Source organism: Callorhinchus milii, unplaced genomic scaffold (assembly GCF_018977255.1).
Source record: "Callorhinchus milii isolate IMCB2004 unplaced genomic scaffold, IMCB_Cmil_1.0 Scaffold2, whole genome shotgun sequence".
NCBI classification, from domain to species: domain Eukaryota; kingdom Metazoa; phylum Chordata; class Chondrichthyes; order Chimaeriformes; family Callorhinchidae; genus Callorhinchus; species Callorhinchus milii.
The window spans coordinates 21,645,875-21,672,255 of record NW_024704743.1 but is presented as its reverse complement, the minus strand read 5'-3'; the positions used below and the strand labels follow the sequence as shown (position 1 = coordinate 21,672,255).

General features: G+C 43.0%; 1 protein-coding gene across 1 annotated transcript in view; it reads left to right on the top strand.

Annotated features, from left to right (window-relative positions):
- gpr158a (G protein-coupled receptor 158a) overlaps nt 1-11,267 on the top strand; it is a 193,917-nt gene extending 182,650 nt beyond the window's left edge. The window contains exons 10-11 of the mRNA XM_007889712.2: nt 6,660-6,806; nt 8,243-11,267. Coding sequence (XP_007887903.2) covers nt 6,660-6,806; nt 8,243-10,162 — 2,067 coding nt within the window. The 3' untranslated portion in view covers nt 10,163-11,267. The remainder of the gene's footprint in view (nt 1-6,659; nt 6,807-8,242) is intronic.
- The last annotated feature ends 15,114 nt before the right edge of the window (nt 11,268-26,381 follow it).

The window sequence follows — 26,381 nt, the reverse complement described above, 5'->3', positions numbered from 1 at the left end:
CAGTTTATTCCTTTTTATGTATTTATCTAGTTCCCCTTTGAAAACTAATATGGATTCTGCCTCAGCTACCGCTCTCAGTAAGGCATTCCATATCCCAACTAATCTTCATAAAAATATTCCTCCTAACTTTCCCATTTGCTCATTTCATAACTATCTTATAGCTCCTATATATATGTTTATGTATATATCGCGCCATTCAGATCGAACAATGTGTTTGAATACTTTACAATAAAGGGGGAAACAGGAATGAGAGAGGGGGAAGGCACAGTCAAACAGGTAGATTTTGTTATTCTTTTCTTGTCAGTATTGTCAGTAAACTTGCTGCATCATCAGTGGCACTCAGTGCATCTTATTCTCCATTGGTAAATTTGCTACCCTTCATGGTGAGACCTTATAATGAGCAAACCTGCTAAACTTGGTACATTTACTCACAAATGGAGTGAGTGCCTGAAATGAGAATGCGTTCCATTTTCCAGCACTAACATTTATCAAATTGATATGTGTTCATCCTAACTGCTCCATTAACATTTTACAGTGCACTTGAAGGATTCGTTAGAATTCGTATCAAGAAGGAATTAAAAAGCCAATTAGAATGGTACTGTTTCATGCTAATGGAAAGAAATATTCCCCAAATTACTGTTGATTTTTAAAAAAAACTAATCCTGATATATTCTGTGCAAAGTGAAGGTGCAGATAATTGGATGTTCCGTATATCTTTTATAACTCAAAAGCTATCTAAATTATTAATATCACGGTATACACATCCTGAATTCTATTTCATGCTAAATTTGGCTGCTCCCGATCTACTTGTACTAATCTTCATGCAAACATTCCCCGATTCACTCACATAGATAAGAGATGATCTCATTTGAGTTCACCATAAAATGCTTATTATCAATTCCTGAGGTTTGTACAGTTCTCGCACTTCTGTATCCTCAGTTTTCCTGAAATGATGCAGTAGAATTCCGGAAGAATTTTCAACAAGGCTCAAAAAGTTTTTATTTGAAACTTCAAAAGTTTAGTAGAATAGTTAAAGGTTTACAACAGCTGAAACGTTCTACTTCGCTCAAATCGATGGCCATCAAGTATTACAAGATAACAAGAGAAAAACGCCTTTCAGCCCAACTTATCTCATCCTTCCGAACAGCCTACCACAGCATCAAGCTTATTTTTCTCCTGGCCTCATTAACCAAACTAATGGTGGGGTGGGGGTGGGAATCGGGAATTTCTGGCTAAGTGTAATTACCATGCCAGTATTTACCCGCATTTTTCAGCTCCGGCTTTTTTCAATGCCGAAAAATGCCGGTAAATGTTGGTACCGACATGTCATTGTTTGAATCCCACAAGCAGAAGATAGCTTATTCGCTATCATCTGCTTGCGGGATTCAAACTGAGTCAAGGTGGCTATCCCTGGCCACTGAAGACCAGCGAGCATGGTGAGGCAGGAGCCATGGGCTAGGAGAGTTGGGTTGGTAGGAGGCTACATGGGGCTCCCAGAAATGTTTATTTTAATTTTTCCATTTCGGGTCTGGTCCAGATAGGTACAAATTCCAGACACTTCGAGTCCAGTAACCCAAGGTTTTACTGTAGTTCATTGTTTGTTAAATTGTCTTTTGCTTGCTTCATTTACACAAGAACAAACATTTGACAGCAAATTGTGAATAATGAGGTATTGTAATTGTGGCCAAAGTGTCTGAGGTAGGGTTCCTTCCAGTACAAGGGTCCAGCACACGTTATAATCATAATAAACTTTGCATTTGATATAGTGCCTTTTACATCAGGAGAATATCTCACAGCACTTCAAAAGGTTTACTGTAGTGCAGTTACTGTGTATTTTATAGGCAAACTCGGCAGCCAATTTGCGTACATCCATTTCCCACAAATAACCACAAAGAGAATGACCAATTTAATGCTTGGGATTGTTGGCCAGGACACTGGGAGAAGGTAACTTCTCTTATTTCAATGATGCCATGGTATCGTTAAAGCCCAGCTGAACAAGGAGGTGAGAACCTGGTTAAACATTTCATCTGAAGGACAGCACCTCTGACAATGCAGAAGTACCCCAGCACTATATTAGAGTCTATATAGCCTAGACTATAAGCTAGCTCAGGATAAGGATGAACTCACAACCTTCTGCCTCAGTGGCAAGAGTGCTGCTAGCTGAACTAAGCTGACATATTGAATTCTCTTACCCTCTGAAATGTTTTATTCAGGTCAGATGAGTGCAAATCATCATTGGATTCTGACCTAAACAAACAGTTTGTTTAAAAACACAAGGGTAATGAATTTTTCACGCAGTCTGCAAGCCAAGCTGCGTACTGTTCTGTCAACCGTTCAATAATGTGCAGCTCTGCGCACAGCCTTTATAATACTCATTTTGAAGTTTGGCTCAGCGGGCTTGACCTTACAAAAGACAATCTGATCATGAAAATGCTTCCATTTCATACAGATTGCATTAGATGTTACCTTACAGTCTCAGGCTTGTGACAGAACATACACTTTGGTGAAGCAATTATCACCAATTGGTTTACTCCCCTGATCATTGCTGACCAAGAAATGTCTTGTTTCTTTTGGTTTTAAAAATATAATTTCAGGTTTTACTGAGGTTTTACATTATGTTTCCTAAACTGTAGCAAAGCTGTGTCAAATATATGATTTACCACATTGTTGAGATTTTGGCAAGGGCGAGTAAAAGGAGCAGTTCTTCTCCAGCCAAATTTGGCTGCCACATCTCGCCCACAAAATGTACAACCAATTTACTTTGCCGTGTATTCTGTGAAGTGTTTTGAAATGTCTCAATGATGTGATAAGGCGCTATGTCAAATGCAAGGATTGTTATTATCGGGGCAGGGAATGATTTGCTATTAGAGCAAAGTCAATTGAGGCAATTTTCAAGTTCATGTTAGTTAAAAAGTATCAGTGGGTAATGGGAAAAAATAGGGAATTGAGATTCGAATGGATGGCTTCTTATAGATGCAAACACGGACACAAAAACACAAGATGAACAGCCCCCTACTGTGTCATGCATTTCTATGATTCTATGAATTACAAATCTATCTTTTTTTGTGTATTTTTAATGAATTTTATATCCATCGGAGTGAATGATTTTAGGGTAGGAAATGAAACACTTTCCCATTTTTAGCCAATCATTTCAAATTCAAGCACTTTAACAGTAAGTAAAGCACAGCAATAAACCTCTCTGCTCTACCTTTGAAATATAGCTCAGCCACAAATTCGAAAACGCGGATTCAATAGAGATGTTTAAAAGAAAGACAGATATTTTGGTTGTAGAGTTATTAAGGGGACTAATGAAAAGGTAGAGTATTAAAAGGGGAATGGTGAAAGGTCAATGTGAATGGTAAAGAATTGGACCTGTTCCAACAGTTTATTAGATGTTGGCTGATCCATTAATCAACCAAGATTAGCCAAGATCGAATAAACTGTTGGAACAACAACAGCAACAACAAAATTACATTTGTATAGCACCTTTCAGGTCGGGAGGACGTCCCAAGGCGCTGGACAGACAGAGTTTCGGACCGGAGCTGGGGGTCGGGGTCGGGGTGGAGGTCAGGCGGAGGTCAGGGGGAAAGCAGGGAGATCAAAAGCTCAGACGAAGAGGAGGGTCTTGAGATGGGTCTTGAAGGTGGCAAGAGAGGGGGTGAGGTGGAGGAACTGCAGGATGGAGTTCCAGAGGGTGGGTGCAGAGTGGCAGAAGGCCCACACTCCAATAGTGGGGCGAGCAAGACGGGGGACGTGAAGCAGACCGGAGCTTGCTGAGCGGAGGGAGCGAGCAGGATGGTAGGGTGTTAGGAGGTGGCAGAGGTAGGGCGGAGTAAAACCATAGAGGGCTTTGAAGGTGAGGACCAGGATCAAGGGCTATATCCTCTGTGTGATGATCCTCAGTGGAGTCGGGCGAGGATGAGGGTGATAGGGTCACGGAGTCTGCGGGAGAGGGCGCGGGTTGCAGAGTCCTTGATGATCTGCAGCCTATGGAGGGAGGAGTTGGGGAGACCAACAAGCAATGAGTTTGCATAGTCCAGCCTCGACGTAATGAAGGCGTGTGTGAAGGTTTCGGCCGCCTGCGGTGTAAGACAGTGCTGGAGCTGTGCGATGTTGCGGAGGTGGGGGAAGGCAAAGTGGGTCATGGCGCATCTGCAGGGTAGAAAGGATAATTGAGGGTCAAACAAGACCCCAAGGTTCCAGACTGGCTTAGCACGGTGGAGTGTGCAAACATGGATGATGATGCTGTCAGCGCCTGAGGTGAGGAGGCGCTGACGGGAGCCAATCGGGAGAGCCTCGGTCTTGTTGATGTTCAACTGAAGCTCTCATCCAGGACTTGATGTTCGACAAACATTCTGTCAGGACAGCAGTGGTCCTGGAGTCAAGGGTGTAGGCAGAGAAGTAGAGTTGGGTGTCATCCGCAGGCTCAATAGCCCGAATGATCTCTTCCTGTTCCGGTTTTCCCATGTTCCAATGATCTTAAGCTCATGCCTACAATCGCCTCTATTTTAAGTTATAAGCACAGTTCAATCACTCCAGACTTCAGAAAGTCTCGGGGACATTGCTTTACAAATTGTGGAAGGTTTACAAGGTCTGAAATATCTTCTCTCATCTTTTCTTCCTCATCCATCTAGCTCAATTGCACACTGTACTGTACAGTTTTTATCCTCATCCTCACTTTTGAAGCCCACCACGGTCTTCATTTCAACCCCTGGCTTGGGTGCAAACCTCTAACTGTCCAGCGTCTTGAGACACCCTCCTGACATGAAAGGCGCTGTATCAATGCAATTTGTTGTTGTTATTCTTGTGTTGTATTTTACCAAATGAGCTAGCAGGCAAGTCTGCTGTGAATATTTTAAAAATGATTAAAAACTAACAGGCAAAGAAGAATTTAAATTGCTTTATTAATCAGATTGAATTATTTCAATTTATTCCAACTGAACATAAATGCAACAAATTAATTTAGGTATATAAAACAGAAATTTAGTTCAAATTATGCCACAGTGAATTAAAACAAATAAATGACCTGTAAGTACAGGTCATTTAGTTTGTAGTCTAGCTGTAAGTGCAATATTTATGCATTTCAAAGCGTTGTTAAAAATGCTCGTTGATCCTTTAAAATAAAATGTATCGTATGTATTAATTAATTCTCCATTCACATTCACGTTCATATAATTATATGACCTGCGAGTATGTTCAGCCAATTACATTTTGAGAAACATTTGAACTGCTATTAAAGGATCCTGAATTACGTTAACAGTTATTATGGCCGTTCACCCATCTAAGTGGAGCCATTGTTCTGACTTGGACCATTATTTCAATAGCATTGTACAGATGCACAGACTCAGATGTCCATCGCAGGCTAAATGGCAATGAAGAAAGAACGGCATATTCGATTACATTGTTGACCTGATGTAACAATTTAGCCATACTGACTCCTTGAGAATAAAGTATAATTTCTTTACCAATTCCAAATATACAAGGATGATTGTAATTTAGTGTATTTCAACAACAGTGTAAATTATTTAAGAATTATTCTTGCATTTGATGTAGCTTTTTAGCGCCTGATCACGCTATCGAGATGTCTCAAAGCACTTCTCAGGATTTTGTTGTAAAGTGTAGTGACTGTGTATTTGTAGCCAAATGCAGCAATTACACACAGCAAGGTCCCACAAATAGCCAGAGAAGTGCGTGACCAATTTTATTTCAGGGATTGTTGGCCGGGACACAGGGAGAAACTCTCTTATTTTAACATATCCTGCAGTTCTGCACCAGTGACCAATGCCTGAATATCACGCAAACAACAGATTGGTTAATTACTTAGTCTAGATTTAATAAATTGCTTAGTTTCAATATCTTAAATAAAGGCACTGTAGTTGTTAGGGGAGTGTTTATTTATGAGTCTGTTATTTTCTACTGTGAAGCTAGCAGTTAGTTTAGACACATGCTGCGTGCACTTTCTTTGCTGCTCGGAGATGGAAGAATAGTTCTGTGAAAATCGTATATTGTGAATACAATACCATTTATATTTATATTTCACCTTTCACGTCAGAAGGACGTTCCAAAGTGCTACACACTGCTGGCTGGGCAACAACAACAAATTACATTTGTATAGCATCTTTCACATCGGGAGTTCATTCCAAGGAGCTTTATTAATGTATTAATGGAACAGTGAGCAATTTGTACCCGTGCTGGTGGTTGGGATCAGGAAGGGAGGGTAGGGGTAGGAGGGTGACCGAAGGCACGGTTGAAGAGGAGGCTCTTGAGATGGGCCTTGAAGGAGACAAGGGATAGAGCAAGGCGAAGGGACTGTGGGATGGAGTTCCAAACGGTGAAGGCGGAGAACAGCTGCCGAGCTGGAGGGTGGGAGCTGAAGTGGGTGAGGAAGGGAAAGATGAGGCATGGTTAAAGCAGTATGTCTTGAGATCGGCTTTGAATGTGGGGAGGAAGAGAGCGAGTTGGAGGGATTCCAGGATGGAGCAGGGGTATAATGGCTGAAAGCTCACCAGCTGATGGTGGGGGCACGCCAGTGTTTGCTGAACAAAGGGAGTGGCTGGGTCAGTAGGGTGGTAGCAGTTTGCACAGGTAGGGCAGTGGAGGCCGTGAGCAAAAGAAACAGAGTAATTTTAAAATACTAATGATTTACTTTCTTTACTTAGTTTCTTCACGCAGGCATGAGTCCGAGAGATGACATTGCAACAGAAGCCTATGAAGATGAACTAGACATGGGGAGGTCCGGGTCCTACCTAAACAGCAGCATTACATCAGCCTGGAGTGAGCACAGTCTAGATCCAGATGACATCAGGGTAAGAATGAAATTTTCACTTCACTTTTGCTGATAATTAGGTTCTTAATTCAGCCCGAAAGAACGATTTCTTCCAATCATTAAACAGCAAGCCATGCCAGTTCCGTTTTTCTTGTTGCAGACAACGGATGAAATCGGCTGGTTCAGTACTGTTAATGACTGTGGTGTCTTATTGGAAAATACACCAAAGTGAGCAAAAGCTGTGTTACTTGTGTTCAGAAAGTTGCTCACTGCAGACTCAGTGGGATGAACCATCTGTGATGAGATCTATTCATCAGCCAGGATAGATAGGATCTTCCTATCAGCCGTGCAGCAATACCCAGGCTTGGTGCCACAATGATTAGTTGCTATTTCACTTCCATTTAAAAACATCCAATTTGAGCCAAGTTTTAGAATACACTTTGTGAACGGATAATATTGCTTTTGTTAATCCACATTTGTGTCCAAAAGCTTGTTAATATACTGATCCGATTATAGCTAATGCATTGTAAACTTCTAACTATGTTTTACGAAAGCCTTGTACAGCATAAAAGATTTTTACGTGACTTAAGATTTTAATGTATGACTCCTCACTGTAAAAAAGTTAATGGGAGACTATTGACAGAAATGCATTTAGTAATTTTTCAAGAAATAATATTGAACTTGATAGAAATGTCGGGTAATGGAAATTAATTGTTGCTTGAAACAATTATCAATTAGTACTGAGGAGTAGTCTATGTAGACTAACAAAATGGGATGTAGACTTTTGCAAATCTCGATCAGCATGTGTTTTCATTGTTCAGATTGCCATTCCTTATTTGTTTTGGAAAGTGATGGCATGTTTTTAATAATAATAATAATAATTCTTGCATTTGATATAGCGCTTTTCATGTCTTCTAGACGTCTCAAAACGCTTCACAGAATAGACTGTAAAGTGAATTGACTGTATTTTTTTGTGTGGGCAAAATGCAGCAGCCAATTGCGCACAGCAGTGTCCCACAAACAGTCATGGTTTGAAATGACCAATTTATTAATTTTCTTTTCTTGAGGGATTATTATCAGGCATGTGGAGTAAGGAAACTTGCTTATCTCACAAATCTAATAGGATTCTTTGACAGAAACCAGTGATGATAAAGGGGGACTATCAATTGATGCCATTGTTGTAGATTTTCAGAAAGCATTAAAGTGCCACATAAAAATGAACAGTTAAAATTAAGGCATGTGGCGGTGAAGGTAATATTGTGACACAAAGAGGAAATTAGTTGAGGGATAGGAGGCAGAGCGTTAGTAAAAAAAAGGATGTTTTCTGATTGGTGTAGTGACAAGTAATGTCCCCCAGGAATAGTGCTGGGTCCCCAGCTTCACACTGTTCAGATTGTGCACTACATGTTATATGGTTTCTGGTCTGTACTGTGTTCAAATGGTAACTCAGAAGCTTTTATTGTTTCCCGCTTGCAGGATGAGCTGAAGAAACTATATGCACAGCTGGAGATCTACAAAAGGAAAAAGATGACTGCCAATAACCCACATCTGCAAAAGAAGAGGAGCTCCAAGAAGGGTTTAGGACGTTCAATCATGAGGCGTATCACTGAGATCCCAGAGACAGTAAGTAGGCAATACAGCCGAGAAGATAAGGAGCAGACAGACCCTACAGTGCCCAGGAACAGTATCAGTACTTGTAGGAAGAACCCATTCGACCCTGCGAGCTCCAGTCTGAAAGCAAAAGAAGACTCTCTGAAAAATAAAGGCTTGACATTACAAAGATCTCTCAGTACCTATGACCACGTAAGAGATAAGGGTGAAGATTCCAGCATGTCTGTGTCAGATAAGATGGAAATTTCCAGCACAGAGGTCGGGCTGTTAGATTCATTAATGGGAAAACCATTGGTTAAAAAGACCAATGAGGAAGTAGATGATGTCTCCACTGAATCAGTCCCTCTTGTGTGCAAATCTGCTAGTGCACACAACTTAAGTTTGGACAAAAAGCCCTTGCACCCCAGAACATCCATGCTGCAAAAATCCCTCAGCGTCATTGCCAGTGCAAAGGAAAAGACGCTGGGCATAACAGGCAAAGCGCAAAGCTTGGAGGAACATTCAAAGCATCATAAAGGACAGCAGAAAGTTAGGGACACAAACAAATGTCACTCTCCATCTGATAGCAATGAAATGGCCACATCCCAACCCAAAAGTTCTGTGAGCTACTCTTCAATTCCCGAGGAGGCACGAAAAGCTCCAAAAGCTGGAATAATGAAACAACATGCAAGTAGCCAGTCTACTGTTAGTCCAGACTCGGCAAACTCCCTGCAGAATGATCTATTCAATAGAGCAGAGGTCTGTCCGTGGGAAATACAAGACCAGCCTCCGACTCCTTCCGAAAATAAAGTTCAAAAACATGTATCTATTGCTCCTGTGGAATCGCAGAGTATTCACAGTTCCCATTCAAATGCCAAAATGCAGTCCGCCAACAAGCACAAGGTGTCAGAGAGTGTTGCCAAGCAGAGACAGCTGAGCCAAGGCAGTGCTGACAGATCGGAAGTGTGTCCCTGGGACACTGAGGAGGTGCAGGCAGCCCCGCCAGAAATCAATCAGCCTGAAAGTCTTCCGACTTCACAAGACGGGGACTCAAATAATGGAGCCAATTTTGCTGAGGAAATGCCATCTAAGGCTGGAGTTGAAGCTTCAGACATGGGTCAGATTGAAAGAGGGGAAGTGAAAAGAGGAGGATCTCCGGGAGATAGAAAGGACAAGGGGGTCACTTCAGAGCCTGTAACAACAGGCAGTATCACACACCAATCTTCTGTTAATAGGGTGGATGTCTGTCCGTGGGATTATGACCCACCAGATTCTGCGGAAATGCAAAAGAGCCCGGCTTCAACTGCGTCGGCCGCTTTGCTAAGCAGCATCCCTCAGAAGAAGACAGCGGTGAAGGGGTTTAGCTTATCTGTGAAAACCCTGGTGTCCCCTGGAAAAGCAAAGGACCCTGAAAGCATCAAGGAGAGAAAAGATGACAATAAGGTGAAAGTAAAGGGCAAGTACAAAGAAAAGGAAAAAGACAACAAAGTAAAAGTGGCAGAAGTACCAGCAACCAAAGCTAAAGCAGCTGAAAAATATTCCTGGGAGGTTATGGTAACCCCTGGTTCTGTAGATGGTAAGATCAAAGGTACGACCGCCTGTGATTCAGAAACAGAGAATTACAAACCTGCTGAAGTGTGCCCTTGGGAGGCTGCAACTACCGTCCCCACGAGTCATGCAATAGAAAGAAGCACAGCTGCTGTTAAGGACAATAAAAATGCGCACGGCACAGCTGTAGACAAATCGAAGATGGCTTCAATCTGTCCTTGGGATTTTGATGACCAAACATCTGGAAACAATGTGTGACAATGAACCGGATCTCTAAACGTTTTCATAGCCTATAACTGCAAATTCCATATCAGTCTCAAGAACTTTGTAACAAAATACACAGAAACAGTGAAGGCAGGAATCCAGTGAAGATCCCAATTTGTATGCCAATTCCTCATTTCCTCAGTTTTCTCTCATACACATAAACAAGAACTCTTTCTGTCAGATCAAAATGCATTCGGGAATGATCTAGTATTTAGAAAGCACTTATGTGGCAGAACTAATCTAATTTATGCAATGGTCATGTACTGTTATTCCAGCCTGAAACACCTACTCTGAACAATGGGAAATTCCCTTTCCTTCTAGTTATTAACCAATAATGTGACAACAGTGAGTTTAGACGTGGCCGACAAGCCATAACCTTTTTGAAATACTATTGCAATTCAGTGTGATTTATATTGTGAATCTTTTCTTTAACCCGGTGTTGACATTCTTACGTTCTCCCTGAGAATTATAGTTTGGTATTAATAGTTTCAAGAATTTTTATATGAAGTAGTGGGTTCCTGTGTTTTTTCCCCAGGTTACTCCTAGTGCACTTAGTCACCGCTGATCGTAGAATCGGTGGTCCTACTTAGCTTGGCAAAATATAATCAACCTCAGCTTTGTTTGTATTAACTGGCTCCTTCCCACTCCCTAATCACTGAATATGAGCATTTATTGTCGTCCTTGTCCATGACAATCTTAGGTTTTTATACCAGTTTCTTTGTGGATATTTATTTAAAGGTGTTACGGCTTTAAAAAAGACTCAGACTCCATTAAATCCTAAATCTTCAACTGTCTTTAGCTCTGCAGTACTTAGCACCCAAAGGGATTAAATCAGTAACCTCATATATTTGCTTCTGTGTTATATGCATGCAAACTGACTGGTAGGACTGACATCTTGCTGAATGTCTGACCTTTAGCATTTGGACCGTACTGAGTTGTATAGTGAGTGAGGCTGTATCCTGTACGCTGTATTATGTGCTTGTTATATCTGATGGCACTCTGGCATCCACCGGGGAATATTTGATAGATCTCTTTTATGGCTTGTGGCAGCATGTAAATAAGGTACTTTATCTGCAATAAAAATACAATTTATATTAAACCCGCTTTCCGTCTATTTTCCGTGATCATTTCTTATGTAGTGATATGGGAAATCAACCCCACATTGATAGAGGATTCAAATATCACAGCGGAATACAGCATTTAAAACCAGATTAAATAGTTCTTCAACAGAAACAACTATAACTTGCATTTATATAGCGCACTTCACGCAGCCTAGCGTCTCGGAGCGCTTCAAGTTTGCTAACAGTGTTAAACACAAGTTCTGCAAGTGTGTCATAAAGGTTTAACGTTGGGGGAAAAAAGTCTGCAGCAGAATGAATGGCAGAAAATGACTCATTTCAAATTTAAAGGAAAAATTCCACAACAAACATATAAAGTTGTCCAGGGAATAGTTTAACTGACTCCAATTTCCCCTTAGGCTATAGATAGAATAATTGCCTATTGCACCCTATACCTTACATAATACATTTGCTGTGCCAGAAGAATTCTGAAATTCTGTACTTCTCATTCTGCAGAGCAGCACCACTTCGAAATCTGAAGCTCAAACAATTTAAATTCATATTCTGTGTTCAAAGATCTTTACAACACGGAAACAGGACACTCAGCCCAAACAGCTGGTGTTTACTGTCTACTCCAACCCCTTTCTGATGTACTCTCCCATTCTATTCCCTTCTATTCCCTTCTCCTTCATGTGTGCAATTGTATGTTAGTGTTTTTAAATGCCAACTTACATGGGGTTAAAATCCCATTCAGCATTGTGCGCAATAATAGAATTTCCCATTAGTGGCTGACCCTGCCAAAAGCAATGCACATAACACTGCATGGAATTTGTACCCAACAATTTGATGCTTATAGCTTCTTATAGATGGGAAAATCTAATGTTTCATAACAGGTTTGATCAGCACACCAAAATGTAGAGGTGCAATGCTCTCTATGTATGTAGCTCGCAACAGCTCTACAGGATTACAACCAAAAAGTGAAACACTATTTAACCCCCACAAAAAAACTAAGCTCATATAAGGGAAGCCAAACAAAATGATTCTGCAATTTGCTTTTAAGGCTTAAGGAATAAAATTATAATTTCACATTTTGATCTTATTTTGCGTTGATCATATCTCCACTAGTCCTCAAATGAATGAGAAGCCATTTGACCTATTCGAGGAATCTTACAGAAACAACTTGCAATTATATAACTCTCTTCACGTGGGGCAGCGTCTCGGAATGCTTAACAGTGGCGAAACCCAACGCCGAGCCGGGGAGAGGGAGGAGGTGACCGTAGGCACAGTTGAAGAGGAAGATCTTCGGTGCTACTACAAGGAAGTGTACAGGAATGACCCGGGGTGACTTGTCCGAGATGCTATCCTACGTGAAGGACACTATATAAATGCAACCTGTTGCTGTTGTCACTGTTTTCTCTCCGTGCAAAAGAACAAAACGACAAAACACAGTCACTCCAATTTACAATGAAATTCCTGTAAAGCGCTTTGAGATGTTCTGATGTGAAAACTGCCAAACTAAGAGTTGCTTGCTTCAAACCTATACATGGAAATTCCAAGGGATGTTTATTGGAATGTGCACTGTCTCCTGGAAGGACGCATTTTGTTTGCCTAATTTCGGAAAGACAAGTTTCTGAGCCAAGTCTTGAGGACTCCAGAGTGTGCCCTGGAGTACTCCTGGAGTCTAACCAGCTAAAACCGCATAGCTTGCCGTTGAAAGCACTGGCGAACTTTCCTGCTGCTTGTCCAGCTGGGACCACCCTGCCCGTTAGGGCTTTGGTTTGCAGGGTTAACGGGAGTTGAGAGGGAAGAGTCCCTGCCCTCAGTGACTGGTCTGACCTTCCGGTTCCTGCTGATGAGCGAACCTGGCTGTGTTGTCATCAACAGTGCCCTAGAGGTCTTGCCTTGCTCAGCAATTGGACTACCAAGACCATCACAGAGGGTGGGCTCAATTCCGACATTCTGTTGTCAAACATATCACATCACAGTTCAGTTCCGTCCCCGCTTACCTCTCTCCACAAGGAGGATAGCCACCAGTTGGTCATTTGATATTTGAGAAGGGTGGGATTGAGCCCTCACTGGGTGGATGGTAGGTACCAGGAACTCTCTGCGAGCTTCCCGGTGGGCAACAAAGCTCAACATGAAATGTGTGAGACTATTGCCACCATCTTCCTATCCGCAGCTTGGGCACGTGTCTTTTCCCATTGAGTGATGGTTCCACCAATTGGAATAAAACATTCTATGTAATTCAGATGTCCTGTGTTTTCAGCATTTCTGTTTATAATGCAAACATATCTTTGTTGCTTTAAATTAATTGGTAACTCACTTCATGCCTGTGTGTGAGACATTGCTGTGCATAAATCGACTACCACGTTTGCCTACAAATACAGTCATTACATATTCCAGCAAATCTTGTGAAGGGCTTTGTGACTGTTTAATAATGTGACAAGATACTACATCAAATGCAAAGATTATTATTTTTGTTCCTATTATTAACTCAATGTATCAAGGCTCATCCATGGTAGAAACAGCACATGTTTTTTGAAAGAGACACAAGGGAATTGGTGACATTAAACAAATGTATTTAATTTGCAACCTGATTCGCACCCATTGCTATTGTCTTGAAAACCTAGCTGAACTGGAACACTAGTCAATGTGTAATGAATCATGTCTGGTTTCTGAGAGATTAACATGTGATTGCTAATGAAATGATTAGGACTCTCTTGATAGACAGAAACAGCATCTTTCTCATACGAACATATGGTGTCAGACCAAGGACACACAGAGAAGGGTAGTGGCTAAACTAGTTTTAAGGTGCTTCACGGAGGTAGAGTGGGAGCCCATGTGGGTAGGCATGAGGGTAATGGTGTTGTCGAAGAGGTAGACTTTTAGTTGGAAATGTATGTATCTTTGCCCCAGTGAGTCCAGAGGACAGTATTTTATGCTAATGCTATCCCTGAACCAGCCAGAGTAGGTGGGGAGGGAGTAAGAGGTCACCTGGCTTCCGCTCACTTTCTGTGTGGGGGCCGAACTAGATAAACTGGAACGTAGGTAACTGCAGGTATATATCAGCATACTGATATAGTAGAACTCTTAAAGAGATTCCTGATGGCTCAATGAGTAAGTGCACCATGTAATAGGATACTCCAAACCATACAGACCAGGGAAGCCAAGTATCACTCCCAGATCTTATTAAGTTCAATGGTCCCAAGCTGGAACGGCAGTAATAACAAGGAGAAAAATCAGTCAGGGTTCCTACTCCTGATCACAATCTAGTACTCTGATATTGGAAAGTGCTTGTGTGGATATTCAGTGAGAATAGGCTCAGGCTCAGCTGTGATCATACCCCTGGATGAACATCTCTAGGATCATGTTTTAATACAATACATTTATATAGTGCCTTTCACATTAGGAGGACATATGCCCAATGGAGTTTAACAATAATGACTTGGCACCCGAGCTGGGTGTGGGAGCTGAAGTGGTGTGTGGCGGAGAAGGATGATCAAAAATGTAGTCAAATAGGTAAGTCTTGAGAAAGACCATAATGAATGTTATTTGCTGTTTTGTAGGTGTTGGGACGGCCACTGGGCAAGGCACCAGAGGACTGCCACTTTCAGCTGTTGAGTCACTCCCTTCAGGAGAGAACAGAGTTAAATTGGGGGGGGATTCTTAATGTAATTGTGAATATCTGTGGTCTCTGTTAATTAAAATCCCGGGGGAAAACCACACACTGATTCTGTCTTCAGTATTACAACAGCCTCGGAATAAGACTGGAATTATGACTTCTCTGTGAGAGAGAATGCAGTGCTGTAGCCTAATATCATTTGTGCAGGTCCCAGTGCTGAGCAAAACAGTTGGGTAGAATTTGTCCACTCTCGGGACAAATTCACTTTGAATTTTCCTATCAGAATGCATGAAAACTAAGCTTTATGAAGGTAACATTGCACAATAGAATACGAGATACCAGTGCACATCAGTGAATCAAGCACACTATAAGCAATACCATATGGAAGTCCAACAGAATATTGTGATGGATCCATGCTCCAATATTATAAATATATTCATGGTCACAGTCATGAACACAATGAAAATCATTGTCTATTTATTCTGTTCATCACCAGTTTAGGAATAAGTTACACAAGAGAGATATTAATTTTCCCTGGCATGTTTAATAACCTGACTTGCCTAAATGAACCTATTTGTAGTTAAATTTGATTTGGAGTTAATAAGCCTGAGATGAGAAGGAACTCATGAGTTATATGAGTAATTGCAAAAAAGGTACATTCATTATGTGATTTCAAAATGCAAAAGACTCTAATAATAACCCTAGTGTTTACCACCTTATCCAGAAATACAACAATAACTTGCACTTAAATATTGCCTCTTATGCACAATAACATCTCAAAGTGCTTTACAGGGGCAGTGCAGTTTATGCAGCAAATGGGAAGTTTGGTGAAGGAATGTGGCTGAAAGGATTTTGACATCAGGGAGAGAGTTCACATCAGAAGTGTTTCGACATAATAAAGTGCGATAACAAATCGTCTTTCTACCTTTAGGACAATATTCACACGTCAGAAGCAAAAATACTGGATTAGAAATACAACAGTTGCAAACAAGAAGTCACTGGGCTATTAGTAACTTCCAATTTACGAATACCGCATTGTTTTCAGATGAATAAATTGCGACTCCCTTGGGAAGACAGATGATTTTTAAAAGAAGCTTAGCTAACTTGAAAAATACGAATAAATGATTAACCAGTTCTTTACTGCTGTCATGTTTCATCGAATAATGTATTTGAAAAAAACACTTGAAATCTCAGAGCACCAGCTAATATGAGCAAATGAAATACGATTAGACTTGATGTTTTGTCAGTTTCTGTGTGAAATGAGGATTGACATTTCATAATCTGTTTCCCCTTAAGGTGTATGGCAATGTTTGATGGCCTTATCATTGATTATGACAGCCATATTGTTCTTATTTTAGTAAACCATTTCTATAAAGTTATCAATCTGGACCTCCATCAAAGCTGAAACCAAAACAAGAGAGACGAGAGTGACAGAAAACATTTCATTTCAAGATACAGAACTGTTCAAAATAAGATATTGTTCAAATTGCCTTATTAACTAAATATTCCTTGCAATTGATACAGCACCATTCAGGAGGATACCGCAAAGCATTTCACAGGATTTACTGTAAAGTGTACTGTAAAGTGACTGTGTATTTTGCAGACCTCTAAATATTATACGGTTATTGTATAACATAACTGATAGTGTTGTCAAAGAGGTAAGTCTCAACGTGGGCTTTAAAATGGTTATGCTGGGGATAAGGTGGAGGGAATGGAGTTCAGAGAGATGGTCAGATTGGCTTAAAGCTTGCCCAACAACCATGGGCGGATCAAGTGGGGGACACAACAACAACAAGATTACATTTGTGTAGCGCCTTTCATGTCGGGAGGATGTCCCAAGGCACTGGACAGTGTACAGCATTTCAGTCCCGAGCTGGGATCAGGGGGGGAGAAGGGAGGGGAGGGGAGGGGAAGGGGGTGGCCGATGGTATGGTCGAAGAGGAGGGTTTTGAGGCGAGACTTGAAGGAGGCTAAGGAGGGGGCGAGGCGGAGTGATTGGGGGATGGAATTCCAGAGGTTGGGGGCAGAGTGGCTGAAGGCTCTCCTGCGAATGGTGGGGTGGGTGGGTCGGGGGACGTGGAGCAGGCCAGAGCCGGCTGAGCAGAGGGAGCGGGCAGAAGCAGGTCACTGAGCGACTGGCTTCGTAGGGTTGCCAGCGATCGCAGAGTTAGGGTGGGGTGAGACTGTGGACTGTAAGGACAGGATCCTGAATTTGATCAGCTGGGGACAGTGACTAGATATTGCACGTGCACAAGGGACCCATTGCCATGGTAACCAGAGAGCTTGGTGAGGCAAACTCGGATTGCCTGACCTGTCAAAAAGATCACCAGCAGCCACTGCATTCAAGCGCTCCGAGACGCTACCTTGCATGAACACGCTATATAAATGCGAGTTGTTGTTGCATTAAAGAAGGAAAGAGACTTCTGATGAACTAAGTAGAAGGAAGGTCCTCAGTAGCATTCTGTGACATAACCATCGAGAGACCTCCTCTAGATGTTTGATTTGAGATAAATCAAGAGGATCCAGGTTTGATTCCGGGCAGGGTGAAACCTTAGGCAAGTTTCCTTACTTCACACCTCTGTTTACCTAGCAGTAAGTGGGAACCTGGTTGTTGGTCATTTGGTGGATCATTTTTCCAGGGATAATAATCCCTTAAAATAAATAATAATAATTTGGCCACTCAATCCATGACTGTGCGCAATTGGCTGCCACGTTTGCCCACAAAATACACAGTCACTGCACTTTACAGTATATTCTGTGAAGCGCTTTGAGACATCTCAATGACGTGATAAGGCGCTATATCAAATACAAGGATTATTATTATTATTATTATAATCTCTGCATGGGGTAAATTGCTTCCTCACTCCCTGGCTCATCTTAATAAAGCTGTTAATCACATTTGTTCAGGAGTAGAGGAGGCAAAGAGAACATGACAGATCTTTTTAGTGCAGGAACGAGGTTCACCCAAGTGCTTTAATCAAAGAGAAAAATTATAATAATAATTTGGTTGCTCAGTCCACGACTGTTTCTGGGACACTGCTGTTTTCAATTGGCTGCCACGTTTCACCCACAAATTTTCCAGTCAATTCACTTTCCCGTATATACTGTGAAGCACTTTGAGATGTTTCAACGAGCATTATTATTATTAATCTCAGGCAGGGACTGTGCGGTGCTGAGATTGGGGAGAGCCTCAGATTGTTGAATGTTACTCTATGAAATGTGCCAGAAAAGAAGCTCAAACAGCTACACTTTTACCAAATAAATGAATTAATCGCTGTTGCAGCTAATTGATTTGAATCAAGCAATCAAGCACTAATTTTATAAGTCAGCGGATATCTAACTAAAGTAATTGTCTAATAGACGCACCATGGAACCAGTCATTATATGGTGTCAGAACCTGAAAAGTCTGATTTGATTATCATGTCCTCTGTTCTGAGGCCTTTGGAGATACTGTGTTTTCTAAGATCAAATTTAAGTATGCTTGAATTTAAGAGGGCACCAGAATTTCCCATGGTCTTAGCCTTAACACGAAGAGTAATCCAGGTGGGAGGTGACAGCAAGAGTAATCCAGACGGGAGGTGACAAACACATGCAAGAGGGTTTTAACTGCATTCGGGGTAAGGTACGTCGGAGGCGGGCAATGTGGCAGAGGTGGAGGAAGGCGGTCTTGCTCAGGGACTGGACGTGGGGTAGGAAGGACAGCTGGGGGTCGAACCGAACACCTAGATTGCACACTGGTTCGGTGAGTGTGAGGGAGGCCCCAGGGAGGGTGTGGAGTTTAGATCCGCGGGAGTGAAGATGTTGACGGGAGCCAAAGAGTATGACTTCTGTCTTGTCCATATTCAGCCGTAGGAAGTTTGCACTCATTCAGGCCCTGTTGTCTGCCAGACAAGCTGATAGAATAGCGCGGACCTGGAGTCGATGCTGGAGGAGGCAAAGTAGATTTTTGTGAGATCCACATGCATGTGGAAGTTTACCCCATGTCTGTAGATGACATCACCCAGAAGGAGCATATAGATGAGGAAAAGAAGAGGGCTAAGGATGGAGCCCTGGGGTACATTATCACACAGACAGCCATGAAGTGAATGGCCACTTTTTTATCTGATGGATTGTTGGCCAGGACACCGGGAGAAACTTTTCTCTTTTCGAATAGTCCCATGGGATCTTTAACACCACCTGAAAGGGCAGCCAGGACCTCAGATTTATGTCTCATCTGAAGGATGGGACTTCCAACAGTGCATTGTTCCCCCACCGCTGCATTTGATGTCTGCTTTTTTATGAGCTCAAAGTCTGTAATCTTCAAAACTTATGTATGCATTTTGAAGCCAAGATATTTGTGAAATGCCATATTTGCATCATTCTTCATTCAATCCCATTAAATTCTATTGATTTTTTTCAGTCAGCCAGCTGTCTGACATATGTGGAAGCCCATTACCACGTTTAACTGTATTCAACCCAGTCTAAGAGTTTCACTGAGAGACAATATGAAATGGCTCTGCGTCTGAAATGGAATGTGCACTCATTCTTTGGATGGATGCTCTGCTTACCTAATTAGGTGTAGATTGGCAAGAGCCAAGGTTTGGGGTCCCTAGACTGTGCATTGGGGTTTAACCAACTAAAATCAAATTGAGAGCACTGTCTGGCAAGGCACCCATTAGGACTTTAGCACGCAGGGTAAACAGAAGCCGAGTGGGAAGAATCCCAGCTCCTTATGAAAGGTCTGTCCTTTCACATCTGCCGATGAGTCAGGCTGGGTTGTCATCAGCAGTGCCCTGAAATATTCCGAACCCACCTGACTCAGGAAACGGATTACCGAGCCCGCCACAGAAGGTTGACTCAGTTTAACTTTCTGTTATCAAGCACAGCACCTTAATCATAATAACAATCCTTGCATTTGATAAAGCGGCTTATCACGTCTTCAAGACGTCTCAAAGCGCTTCACAGAATATACCGTAAAGTTAATTGAATTTATATTTGGTGGGTGAAACACGGCAGCGAATTGCACATAGCAGTGTCCCACAAACAGTTATGGATTGAGTGGCCAAAGTATTTAGATTTTTTGGAAAGGATTATTACCCCCAGAAAGCAATCCGCCAATCAACTAACAACCAAGTTCCTACTTATGCTAGGTAAATAGAGCCATGTGGTGGGTTCAGCTTGTTCAGCAAATTCTATCAGATTTGTTCCCAGATTCCTGCAGGGTTCCTCAAAATGTTTGAATACCCATTAGCACTCATGTCCTTTGGCACTATCTTGTAAGGCTGGAGGCAGTATGATCGTTTAAATAAATGAAGATTAAATATCTCTCCTCGTTGGTCTCACATAAACCACCACTTTGCATGTAATATGGGTCCTGAGGGAATGTTAATGGCCTGGAATCAGGGAATCACTGCTACAAGCTGCTGATAAGCAAGCAGCCAGTGAAATCCAGTCCAATCTGTTTGACAAGACAATTTCCTATGTGAAGGACGCCAGGTAAATGCAAGTTGTTATTTTGCGAAATTGTCATCAACAATTTAACTTTTCCCAAAACTTATATGTAATGCAATAAAATTTACATTTATATAGTGTCTTTCACATTGGGAAGATGTCTACAAACGTTTGACATTGCTGGCTTACCATTCCAGCTGAGGCTGGGAGGGGGTAGAGAGGAGAAAGATGACCAAAATTGCTGTCGAAGAGGTATGTCTTCAGATTGTGTTCCTCAGGGCTCTGACCTTGGTCTTCTCCTCTTCAGCTGGTATATGCTCCCTCTTGGTGACATCACTCACAAACATGTGGTCAATTTCCACATGTATATGGATGACACTCAACTGTTCCTCTCTGCCTCCACCCTCGGCTCCACGCCCACTGCTGTGCTGACAGAATGTCTGTCACATCAAGTCCTGGATAAGCGCTAACTTTTTACAGGTCAACGTCAACAAGTCCGAGGCTCTCCTGATTGGATCCCGTCAGCGCCTTCACACCTCAGGTGCTGACAGCATCACCATCCATGGTTGCACACTCCACCTTGCTAAGCCAGTCTGGAAACTTGTCATCTTGTTTGACTCTCAACTGTCCTACCTCCCCCACATCCATGCCATGACCCACTCTGCCTTCCCCCACCACCGCAACATTGCCCAGCTCTGCCAATGCCTCACCCCTCAGGCCGCCGAAACTATCATTCATCACATCTAGGCTCAACTACTCCAACTCCCTGCTTGTTGGCCTTCCCAACTCTTCCCTCCAAAAGCTGCAGATCATCCAAAACTCTGCAGCTCGTGTCCTCTTTCGCACCAGGCTCCATAACCCCATCACACCCACCCTCGCCCAGCTCCACTGGGTCCCCATCCCTCAGAGGATAGAGTTCAAAAGCCTCGTCCTCACCTTCAAGGCCTTCCGTGGCCTTGCCCCCTTCTACCTCTGTGACCTGCTAACCCCATATCAACCTGTCCAACATCGGCGGTCGGGCCCTAGCATCTCCATCCCCACCCTTTGGAACTCCATCCCACATTCCCTTCGCTTCGCTCCCTCCCTCCCTTACTTCCTTCAAGGCATGTCTCAAGACCCTCCTCTTCGACCATGCCTTCGACCACTCTCTTACCTTCCCTGCCCTCTACCCTCCCTTAATCCAAACCCCATCCCCCCCCTCACCGCTCGGGTCCAAATCCCCGACTGTCCAGTGCCTTGGGACGTCTTCCCGATGTGAAAGGCACTACACAAGTGTAATTTTGTATTGTGTTTGTGTACTTATCTTATCACGAACATATTTCGCTCCAAGGTATCAACATGGTGAATTCTACAACAAGCTTTGTCAGTAGCTTGTTATCCATAATACATGAGGCAGGGAGCTTAAGGCTCAAGGCAGTCCTGAACAAAGCAATACTCTGCAAACTGTGCTCACTTGTACTGAGCAAAGATTGGAAGGAAATTGGGAAAATGCTGGAAGAAAAATATTATTAAAAGATATAAAGAACTGGGAAAGAGGATAAGAGTAGATAGCTCCAATGGGGGAGCTTTCATTGGACCGGACACAATGGGTTGAATGACCTAATTCTGAGCGGTATGCTTTCTATGATTCCAAACTTGAATCCCATTGATATTTATTGCTGCATTGTAAAGACAGAAATTCCTCGTCTTTGCTTGTTTTTTTTTAAGTTTCAGCTTGTGCATATTTATTGCAAATTGGGGTGCAGATCCCTGACTGTCCAATGCCTTGGGATGTCCTCCTGATGTGAAATACGCTATACAAAAGTAATATGTTGTTATTGTTCATTTGGAAGCCGTTTATTCAATTTTTCCACAGCTCTTAAAAGGAACCTGCTTCCAAATTAATATGGCGCTTATCACCTCTTTGAGACGTCTCAAGTGCTTCACAGAATATCCTGTTAAGTGAATTGACTGCATATTTTGTGGGCGAAATGCGGCAACAAATTGCTCCCAGCAGTGTCCCACAAGCAGACCTGGATTGAGTGACCAAATTATGATTATTATTTTTTTTTGAAGGGATTATAACCCCTGCAAAGCAATCCGATAATCGCCTAACAACCAGGTTCCTAGTTTCTGCTCGTTGGAGCAAGGAAAGTTGCCTAACATTTCGCCCTGGCCAGGAATTGAACCTAGGGTCTCTCGCTTGTGAGATGAGTGCTCCAAATTGAATTGAAGATTTTTCAATTCAATTCTGTCCAATGTAACATTTTAAGACAACATGAGCTTACGAGCTAAGAAGAGGTGCTGTTTTGGGACACTGTTGTATACCTTTGCCTCTTTGCATGTCCTAGGTTTCTAAACACATCGATGATTTCTATTATATAATGTATCTAGTAATGTATAGTGGCTATCCTTGGAGGGGAGGTTAGCAGGGTCTCTTTAGAGCTGAACTGACTCCAAGATGATATGTCTGACAACCGAATGTCAGAATCGAGCCAGCCCTCTGTGGCGGTCTCAGTAGTCCGGGTCCTGAGCCAGGCGGGTCCGCAATATTCCAAGGCACTACTGATGACAACACTGGCTCATTGGCAGGACCAGGAAGGACACTGTCACTGGGGGCAGGGAGTCATCCCACTGAGCGACTGTTAACCCTGCAAGCCAAGCCCTAACGAGTAAGTTGGTCCGAGCTAGACAAGCAGCGGGAAAGCTCGCCAGGCAGCAATATCAATGGCAAACTATGCGGTTTTAGCTGGTTAAACTCCAGCAATACCCCAACACACACTATGAGGTCAGCAAGCCTTGGCTCTTGCCAACCTGCGCCTAATACTTTCTGGAATTAGGCAAGCAGGATGTGTCCCACAAGGGAGAGAGTGCGTATTCCATTCCAATAATCTATCTCTATTTCTGCGGGGTTTGGATACTCCTAAGCATGGTGATGGGTTTCCGCATGTCTCAGACACCCGGCTGACCAAACAAAAAGTATAGAAATAACTCTGGGGACGGTTGGGGAGAGGGGAAATCAAAGTGATGTAATGTGATAATCATCACCCCTGAAAATGATCACAATCTCAACTGTCCTTTAATCCCCACATCCGTGCTTTGACCCATTCAGCCTTCCCCCACCACTGCAACATTGTCCTCCTCCGCCACTACCTCTCCCCTCAGACCGCCAAGACTATATAAAAAAAAATTTGGTCACTGAATTCACAACTGTTTGTGGGACACTGCTGTGCGCAATTGGCTGCCGCGTTTCGCCCACAGAATATACAGTCAATTCACTTTACAGTATGTTCTGTGAAGTGCTTTGAGACGTTTTGAAAACATGATAAGGCGCTATATCAAATTCAAAGATTATTATTATTATCCGTGTTTTTATCATGTTCAAGTTTGACTCCTCTAACTCCCTGCTTGCCATACTACCCAACTCTTCTCTCGACAAATTGCATATTATTCAGAACTCTGCAGCTCATGTCCTCTCCTGCATCAGGCTCCGTGAAACCATCACCCCCATCCCCGCCCGACATCACTGGCTCCCCAACCCCTAGAAGATGAGTTCTAGATCCTCGCCCTCACTTTTAAAGCCCTCCACAATCTTGCCCTTCCTTATCTCTTCGACTGGCTAAAACAATCTGCCTGCCCACTCCTTCCACTTGGTGGGCACAGACCTGCTCCATATTTCCCACCCTGCCTGTCCCACCATTCCCTTTCTGCCCCCACCCGCTGGAACTCCAGCCTGGAGTACTTTTGCCTTGCCCCTTCCCTTGCCTCCATCACGGTCCATCTCAAGACCTTCCGCTTGAACATTGTCTTCGGCCTTCAGTCATCCTCCCACCTCCATCCCCTCTTGAATCCAAATCCCAGCTCGGGTGCAGCACCTTAGTAAGTAACGGTGCTATGTAAATCCAATTATTTGTTGTTGTTTGTTGTTTTTCTGCATATTTCCCCCACCCCCAATATATTTTAACAGTTAATATTATGAAGTAACAAAGAAACATGAATTGTAGTGTTCATTTCAATAAGTCAATAAATGTCACGCCTTTTATTTACATGTGCTCCAGTAATCAGTTGTAAGAGGTTAACGTTGCATCTATTTAGCCCTTAACCACTTTCTTGTCAGAGAAGCCGCTTCCCAGAGAGCACACATTAAATCATATTATAATTACAGAAATAAAGCTGCTAATGTGCTCTCATCAGAAAAAGGATATAAGGGAAGCTTTGGCTGTCAGGTTTCATTAATAACACAGTTGCATGCTGCGTACTCAAACCCTCTGTTACACTTAAAAGGAATTCTCCTGCCATTAGTTATGAGCCTCATTTTAAATAAACCTTTGCCATGGCACATTCTGCTCATAAAACCGCTGTGTTTTTTTGGGAAAAGTAAACTTTGTAATCTTATCTCCAGACGCTGAAGCCATCATTCACATCATCTAGGAGTTCAGGGAAGAACAGATGAACACAGAACTAGTAAAGAAATATGAATCTGTGGATATAAAGGAACCTATGGCAGCATTAAAAATCAAGTGAGTTTATCCCAGGGCGTTAAGGATTCCAACAATGCCATCATGTGGTAGTTCTGTATAACTTCAACAAGATTTTACTTCATGGTTGTTTGGGGGACATTGCTGTCTGCAAATTGGCTGCTGCACTGCCAACAAATACACAGTCACTGCATTTTACAATACATCCTATTGTGAGGTACAGGACAAGAGGGGGATAAAGATTAAAATTAAAGTTAAAAGATTTAAAATTAAAAAAAGCACTGAGCTAGAGTTGAATTCAGGTTCAAGATGATGGGTCACAGTGGCTGTCATCTGAGGGACAGATATTTTTTATATAGATTTTATATATCGCTGAAAATCACTTAGCTTATCAATAAATTAGCATTGGGCAAACGGCAATGTGTTTGACAAGCGTAAACAACAACAGCAGCAAAATTACATTTATATGGCGCCTTTCATGTTGGGAGGATGTCCCAAGGCGCTGGACAGACAGAGTTCCGGACCTGAGGTGGGAGGAGGGGTGTGGGAGGGGGGAGGGCAGAAGAGGAAGCAGGGAGATCGAAAGCACGGTCGAAGAGGAGGGTCTTGAGATGGGTTTTGAAGGTGGCGAAGGAGGGGCCGAGACGGACGGATGCCAGAATGGAGTTTCAGAGGGTGGGTGCAGAGTGGAGTGAGGCGAGCAAGGTGGGGGACGTGAAGCAGGCCAGAGCGCGCTGAGCAGAGGGAGCAAACAGCGTGGTAGGGCGTTAGGAGGTCGCAGAGGTAAGGGGGAGCAAGACCATGGAGGGCTTTGAAGGTGAGGACCAGGATCTTGACCTGTATCCTCTGTGTGATGGGAAGCCAGTGGAGTTGGGCAAGGATGAGGCTGTTAGGGTCGTGGAGCCTAGTGCGAGAGGGGGCATAGGCCGCAGAGTTCTGGATGATCTGCAGCCTGTGGAGAGGGGAGTTGGGGAGACCAACAAGGAGTGAGTTTGCATAGTCCAGCCTCGATGTAATTAAGGCGTGTGTGAGGATTTCGGTGCCCTGAGGTGTGAGACAGTCTCGGAGCCGGGCGACGTTGCAGAGGTGGGGGAAGGCAGAGCGGGTCATGGCCCAAATGTAGGGTAGAAAGGATATTTGAGGGTCGAACAAGACCCCAAGACTGGCTTAGTAAGGTGGAGTGTGCAACCATGGATGGTGATACTGTCAGTGCCTACGGTGAGAAAGCGCTGATGGAAGCCAATCAGGAGAGCCTCGGTCTTGTTGACATTTGGCTGCCGCGTTCGCCCACAAATATACAGTCAATTCACTTTACAGTGTGTTCTGTGAAGCGCTTTGGGACGTCCTCCTGACGTGAAAAGCGCTATATCAAATGCAAGGATTATTATTATTATTATTATTCAACTGAAGAAAGTTAACTCTCTTCCAGAGAGGTACAGTTGGGTGTCATCCGCATATATGTGGAAGTTGACTCCATGTCTGCGGATGATGTCACCAAGGGGGACCATGTAGATATTGAAGAGGAGGGGACCAAGGACAGAGCCCTGAGGAACACCGCATGAGATGGTCCAGGGGCAAGAGGAGATGAAGTGCAGGCGGTGTGAGACGTACGATCTGAACCAATCACGGACAGCACCGTGGGGGTT